Source organism: Solanum stenotomum, chromosome 8 (assembly GCF_019186545.1).
Source record: "Solanum stenotomum isolate F172 chromosome 8, ASM1918654v1, whole genome shotgun sequence".
In the NCBI taxonomy this organism is placed as follows: Eukaryota; Viridiplantae; Streptophyta; class Magnoliopsida; order Solanales; family Solanaceae; genus Solanum; species Solanum stenotomum.
Window position 1 is genome coordinate 45,188,764 of NC_064289.1, and position 7,725 is coordinate 45,196,488.

At 35.4% G+C, this 7,725-nt stretch overlaps 1 protein-coding gene across 3 annotated transcripts; it reads right to left on the reverse strand.

Annotated features, from left to right (window-relative positions):
• Positions 1 to 227: 227 nt before the first annotated feature.
• LOC125874906 (pentatricopeptide repeat-containing protein At2g28050) lies at positions 228 to 3,729 on the reverse strand. 3 transcript variants are annotated; one of them, XR_007447325.1, is made up of 4 exons: positions 3,317 to 3,729; positions 1,829 to 3,232; positions 869 to 1,015; positions 228 to 318 (listed from the first exon to the last, which is right to left on the reverse strand). XR_007447325.1 is itself a non-coding variant. In XM_049555957.1 (2 exons), exons 1-2 carry the CDS (start codon positions 3,685 to 3,687, stop codon positions 2,035 to 2,037), a joined length of 1,569 nt encoding a protein of 522 aa, XP_049411914.1. In that variant the 5' UTR covers positions 3,688 to 3,729; the 3' UTR covers positions 1,620 to 2,034. The 3 variants fall into 3 exon arrangements, 1 of the variants encoding a protein (XP_049411914.1); XR_007447326.1 differs by lacking the exon at positions 869 to 1,015; XM_049555957.1 differs by lacking the exons at positions 228 to 318; positions 869 to 1,015 and having other exon boundaries at positions 1,620 to 3,232.
• Between the last annotated feature and the right edge of the window lie 3,996 nt (positions 3,730 to 7,725).

A 7,725-nucleotide genomic window follows, 5' to 3' on the forward strand; every position in this document is an offset into this window, starting at 1 on the left:
CCTTCCCCACTTAATTCAAGGATTGGGTTGGGCCGGCCTAGCGGGCCAAGCCCATTTTGATAACTCTAGATATAGCTCGATAATAGTTAACTGCACCAATGAAACCAATCTAGTGAAACCATTGTTCAAACTTGCTGGCATAGTAATCCAACTCTCCTTCAGAAAGCCCCTATGAAAGGGCAATCGGAGCATCAGGGATAGCCTCAAGGCTTTGCCTTTAGGTAAATAAAAGGGTACAGAGTTGCGGTATGACAACATTTTCTTAACAACAGACTTAGCACCAATTGGAGCAAACTGAGCTTCAATTTCACCTGATACCTGCAAGGTAAAATAATAGTGGATATTTTGCTGCTGAAATTACCAATCAAAATTTAATTTCAAAAAACCTAATCCCTTATCAAACTAGGTGGTCTACAACCATTAGATCACTAGAAAGAGGAGCAAACTCGACTTGTTACCCCTAAATAGATAAGCCAGGGACAGACCCAAAATGGGTCCCGACCTTTCAACAACGAAGGCGAAAACGTACTCTTTTCAAGTCAAAGTCAAAGTGGACTTTTTTATGGAATGCGGTTAGAGGGTTAAAATGAAAACTAGGGGCAACTTAGTGGGACTGCCTATGTATTTGGTCAATAGTATTCTTAATATTATTATTGACAAGAGTATAGACACCAAGTTTAGGTACGGATTATAGATAAAAAGTACTAATGAGTCGTGTCATACGAAATTTAGGCTTTGATTTGACTAGGGAAAGAAGGGAAAAGAAGGGGAGATGAGAAAACAGGCAAAAGAGTATAAAAGCTTTCAATCCTTTGTTTGGCTCGTATAGAAGACGGGGGAAAATGAATGAAGAGGAAAATTGATTTACCTTCAATACACAAGTAGTGAATGTGAAGGGACAACGGGCAAGCATATGGTTTCCTCATTTCTCCGAACAAAAAAGTAGAGTTATTTATCCTTCACTTTCCCCCTCTCCGTTTTCCTTTTCGGTGTCTTTCCCTGATTCCCAAACAAACTGTTCCACAGATAACCAAGAATCCATCATATCTGAACTAGGTATAATCAGTTGTTTTTTTTTTACAACACACTGGCAGTCTGTCAGATACACTAAGGGGTCGTTTGGTAGAGTGTATAAGAATAATGCTGAATATGATGTATTAGTAATGCATGCATTAGTAATGCAAGCATTAGTTATGCTTGCATTATTTCTTATACATTGTTTGGTTTGATGTATTGGAAATAGCAAGCCTTGTATAAAGACTATTAAAAAAATATTTGTTTACAAAAATACCCCCACATTTTTTTACAAAAATAATAATAATAATAATATAATAATAATAATAATAATATTATTATTATTATTATTATTATTATTATTATTATTATTATTAGAGGGTAGTTTTGTCATTAGTTAATCTAATGCATCCATTAAAACCATTGCATTGTTAATACCTAGAAATCCATGGTATTAACAATACACACTTTAATACACAATAGAGTGTATAACTAATGCTTGCGTTAGTTATACATAGGTTGAAAAAGAGTACCAAACAAGGTACTAGTAATACACAGTGCTAATGCATGCGTTATTTGTCCTAATACACTCTACCAAACGACCCCTAAACAAATTGGAACATACACAACTGAATTTTTGACACATTTTGAGTATGGTATATCCCGTGTTATAGCCCTTCGTATTGTGTCTTCTTCTTAAAAATAATGACTGTTTTTTCCCATCCAAATCTCCATTTAAAAAGAATTAAAATTTATTCAATCTTGCATCAAAGAAATGAAAGCTTCTCTATATATGGTTGATGAAGGAAAATACCTCCCAAGGTGATAATTGACAACCCACATCATTTCCAGCCTGTTTTCTCGTCCAAAAATCTAGCACTATCATGACAAAACCTGCACCCCTTGACACACAAGGCAACCAACGTCCTCAAAACTTTCCTTCAGTGCCACATCATCATGGGTTCTTTTCACTTACGATGCATGTCTCCTCCTTCTCTGAACAACAAGTTAAGCAGCATTTTACTTTATATACTCGTTTATTACTGCTGAAATGTTAGTCATTTCAGCAGAATGTGCATCCTTGTGCTGTAAACTAATCGTATCAGAGTAAAAGGTTGTTTTAAAGCTGTTCTCATTTTCTTTGTATTTGTGAACCAACTTTTCAGAAACTGAATTTCTTAAATAATCGACCAGTGGAATAGTAGCTAACTTCTGCCTAGATACACCCCTTTTGATTAAAGGTGTTAACCAAGATATTGCCTCTTCAGTCCGATCTAACTTGAGTAATCCATCAATTATCAGCTCATACACAGACGTATCAGCAATGAATTCTCTCTTCTCCATCAATCCAAGTACGCTAACAGCTTCCTCAATCATTCCAGCCTTGAAGTAACAGTGAATTAAGATGTCGAACATACTTCCATCCAACTCAATTCCCTGGCCCAGCATTTTATCTACGAGCTCTTTTGCTGCACTTACCTGTCCTTTATCACAAAGTCCTTTTACCAAAACTGAATATGTATCACAATTAGGGCAGATGTCTTTCTCAATCATCTGCCTGAACAATGAAAGTGCCCTTTCCATATTCCCTAGCCTGCAATATCCCTTAATCATCAAATTATACAAATGGATATCCACTTTAAAACCCTTGACATACATTTCCAAAATCAATCTCTCTGCATCATCAATCTTCCCACTACTCAAAAATCCATCCACCAAAAATTTGTAAGTCTCAACATTTAAATCGACTCGTTCCCTTTTCATCAAGGCCAAAATGTTGTTCATTTCTTCGAAATTCCATCTCCTAGCACAAGCATCCACCAAGGTATTACATGTAATAATATTAGGCTTCACCCCTTTAGACAACATTTCCTCCACCAATTCTCTAGCCTTCTTTATCTCCCCACTCTTACACAATCCATCTACCACGACCGTCAACGAAAATACTGAAACCTGAATACCTGATTCAACCATTTGATAAAAGAATACCAGCGCTAACGCGATCTGATTACACTTCAAAAGATTAATCAAATGAACAGTACATGTTCTCTCATTAATCTCAATTGCATTTAGTTTCATATACATGAAAATCTCTAAAGCCTCGTTGAATTTTCCGTTATCAGATAAAGCTTTAAGAAGCAAATTGAATATTTTCGAAGCAAACTTTGATGGAGCATTGTGATTCTCAAAGAAAGAAGCTATAACAGCAAAAGGGCACCTGAAAATTTTCAATTCTTTAAGCATCAAAGAAGGAACAATGTTGATTATCAAAAAATAAAAAGCTTTAACAGTAAAAGGGTACCTGAAAGTTTCAATATTTGGGACTAAAACTAAAAGGGTCTCAGCATCTTCAAAGTATCCTTCTTTGACAAGCCTGCAAACAAGTGTCAAGTGGGTTTCAACACCAATCTTGAAAGTAATGAAAGATTGATTAAGCAAAAGGAAATTGAAGAAGTCGAGGCATTTAGGTGTGTTGATATGTGGGTCAGATAAAATAAGGAGAATCAAATTGGGAGTGAGGTTGGAGAGAAGAGTAGAGGGTGCAATGACTATGGGGCTTAGCACTGTATTGATAATGGTGTCTGCAATTTTTGCTCTAGGGTGAAGAGGGGGATTTGGGATTTGCCATTTTTTGAGAGTTCTTAGGTTTTGAAGTACCTTTTGGAGTGACATTTCAGAGATTAATTTGGGACTTCTTTGTTTCAACTTTCTTTGGATTGGGCGGAGAAAATCAATGTAATGTTTAGGGGCTTTTTAGCTGAAGTAGACATATTACTGGGCTTTAAGTTGATATCTTATTGTCAAACTATATAAATCTCACTAGTTTGAGTCTTAATTATTAAAATTCCAAATAGTTTCAAATATTAGTTTTTCTATCATAATTTGTCTTAGGATACATGAGTTTGAATCCGCAAGATATATTAATATGCTGAATTCTAAAATCGAAATACATAAAGTTGTAACTGATTTCCATAATTAGATGAGTAATTGAGATACATAATCATTATTTGTAAGATACATGTATTCATCGATTTTAAAAATCGAGATACACAATTTATTACGTTAAATTAAAGGGGTATAACTTATTTACTCAATTAAAACATTAATTGATGAATTGTGTATAAAATAGGGAAAATGCACAAGTACCCGCTAGACTATGGCCGAAATCCCAGAGACATACCTTAACAAAACTAAGGTCCTGTTACCCCCTGAACCCATTTTTTTTTTGTAATTTTGTGCACCTTGTTGGCTTACGTGGCATCCAATTATCTCTCACGCGCCTCAATTGCGTGGAGTCATGAAGTGTGGCACGTAAAACAAAAGGTGTACAAAATTATAAAAAAAAAATAAGTTCAGGGGGTAATAAGACCTTATTTTAGTTAAGGTGTGTCTCTGAAATTTCGGTCATAGTCTAGGGGGTACTTGTGCCTTATCCCAATAAAATATGGTATAAGCTTAACTAGTTTAGATGTGCTTACTTTTTGTGTGTGAAATTTGTTTAGAAACTAATTACATGTTTGTATTTGGTATAGATTATTATGGTAAATTTAACAATATTGTTGGAATACCATCAGATTGAATAAAAGATAGCACCGGTCTAGGGAGGGTAAATAGTTGGATTTAGTTGAATTTGAATGAATTGAAAATGGTTTGAACAAAAATAGGTAATTATCCAATCCGCCCATATTCTATATGGGTAAATATGATTTGTGTAATGAATGGATGGATGTAATGATCTATTTGGTCATTTTGAGTACCAGAACTTTTTATTTCATAAAAGACTCTTTTGGTAGGTTCTAAATGAGTATTTTAAACTATTCGTAACTATAGTTATATGATTAAGGGGGTAGTTTAAATAACTAATTTAGTTGGTGATTCAAAAAAAATAACATTAAAATTAGTAGGGGGCACTTTTACCATTTTTATAATTAGTCTTTTAATAATAGAATGGTAAATAATCAGTAGAAGAAAAGAAAAGAGGGGAAGAGGAGAACAAAGAGAATGCGGCGACATCAAAGATCAACTGTGCATTCTTTTGCGGGTACGCTTCTGTGTAAATGATTAACTACCAAATTTTTAATGAGTATAGTGCTTCTGTAACATCAAATAGATGGAATTAATGATTTGGATAGTGGTTGTTATAAGAGAGTGAGAGGTGGAGGATATATATATATATATATATATATACTTGATAGAGAATGAATTTGGGGGACAAAGTGTGCATATAATAACTATCTAATGATTGCCTAAGGATTTATAAGGAAATTAAGGGTTGTATGCCAAATTTTCTAAGTGTGAGTTTTGGCTTGAGTCGGTGGCGTTCATAGGCCACATTGTTTCTGGTAAAGGAATTCGAATTGACACTCAAAAGATTGAGGCAGTGCAGAACTGGCCAAGACCCACATCTCTAATTGATATTAGGAGTTTCTTGGAATTGGCTAATTATTATAGAAGGTTTGTCGAGGGGTTCTCATCTATTTCGTCTCCGTTGACAAAGTTGACTCAGAAGACAACGAAGTTTCAATAGTCTGAAGCTTGTGAGAAAAGCTTTTAGGAATTGAAAACGCGGTTGACCACTGCTCCAGTGTTGACCTTATCAGAGGGTACACAAGGCTTTGTTGTGTAGTGTGATGCATCGAGAGTTGGAATTGGTCGTGTTTTGATGCAGAATGGCAAAGTTATAGCCTATGCCTTCAGACAACTTAAGATTCATGAGAATAGTTACTCAACCCATGATCTAGAGTTAGTTGTTGTAGTGTTTGCTTTGAAAATATGGCGTCACTATCTCTATGGTGTTCATGTAGATGTGTTCACCGATCACAAGAGTCTTCGGTCAGAAAGAGCTTAATCTCAGACATAGGAGGTGGTTGGAGTTACTCAAGGATTATGACATGAGTATTCTCTATCACCCAGGTAAGGCTAATGTTGTTGCTGATGCTTTGAGCAGATTATCTATGGGTAGTACTTCCCATGTTGAGTAAGGAAAGAAAGAATTGATCAAAGATGTGCACAAACTTGCACGATTGGGAGTCTGGTTGATGGATTCCAACGAAGGTGGAGTAGTGGTGATGAATTGAGTTGAACCATCACTAGTGTCTGAAGTGAAGGAGAAACAAGACCAATACCCTGTTTTGCTTGAATTGAAAGTAAATGTTCATAAGCAGAAAATGATGGATTTCGAACAAGGGGGGGGGGGGATGGTGTATAGAGTTATCAAGGTAGATTGTGTGAACCAAGGGTGGATGATCTCCAAGAGAGAAAGAAGCCCATAATTCTAGATACTCTATCCATCCTGGTTCCACAAAGATGTACCATGACTTGAGAGAGGTCTATTGGTGGAGTAGTATGAAGAGGTGTACTGTAGAGTTCGTCGTTGCTAAGTGCCTGAATTACCAACAAGTCAAGGCAGAGCACCAAAGGCCCGGTGGTATGACTTAGAATATAGATCTTCTGGAATGGAAGTGGAAAATGATTAACATCACTACAACATTTTAGGCATGCGGCCACCCCAGTAAAGTGTAACCTAAACTATCAAAAAGTGTGGCCTTTGATAAAAGACTTTTGGATTTTAAGCAACGCTTTTTAGGGGGTGGCCTAAAGAAGAGTAACCTTTGACATTAGGCAACACTTTTTAAATGTTGCCATCACAGCTACACTTATAAAGCGTAGCCAAAGAGGTATAAGGGCACGCTTTGTAGTGATGCATTAGCGACACCTTTTTTTTTGTTATACTGCACTTAAAAGCGTTGCATTTGCTTTGTTATTGGTCACACTTAAAAAGTGTTGCCTTTTATATCTCATCTAGAGCAACACTTATAAAGTGTAACTTTTTCTTATGTACAAGATAACATTGGACTACATCAACACTTTTGAAGTGTGGCAATGTTGTGTAGAATTTTGTAGCCACAATTTTTTATTTTTAAGAATAATAATTTTTATTTTCATATATTCAATAATCACATAATTAAATATACAAGTGACCTAAAGCACAAAATTAACTAATAATTAAATCAAAGCTATATATTTCAAATAAACTTCGAGAAACATGTCTTGTACAACCAATACTTAGAAGTGATTGCTTAAAGATCTCTACTATCAATAAATTCCACAAAACCAAATGCATTCAAACATATATGACAATATTACAAAAACTCTTCATCGTTCACTACAATAGATTGAGTTTACTTCTGGTCACAATTCAAATTCAATTACTGACATTTTCTTGCACATTCAAAATAAAATTATAAGTTAGTGATATAAATCATGTATTTAATATGCTTAAATTCACAGTAAGCCAAATCAATTCATAACAATAAAGATATGGAAGTGCATAATTGGAGAGTATTCACTGTAAGCCAACTAATTCAAAATTGGACTCCTACTTTTAGGCCTGAGGAGGAAACACCTACAGTCCCTATTTGGATTTCTCTACCAGAGCTATCTTGGCATTGCTAACACAAGGACATCTTGTCAGCCCTATTGAGTTCCTATTGGCAAAGTTTTGTACTTGGACACTGCTTCTATCCAACAAACTAGAGGAAGTGTTGCTAGGGTCAAGTTCCAAATCGATCTTACCAAAGAGAGACCTCCTCATGTGTGAATGGGGTTGAATGAAGAAGATCTCAACATAGAGAGGTGGCAAACTATTGAATATGAGCATATTCCGGATTACTGCATGTATTGTAAACACCAAGGACACTTGTTACATGT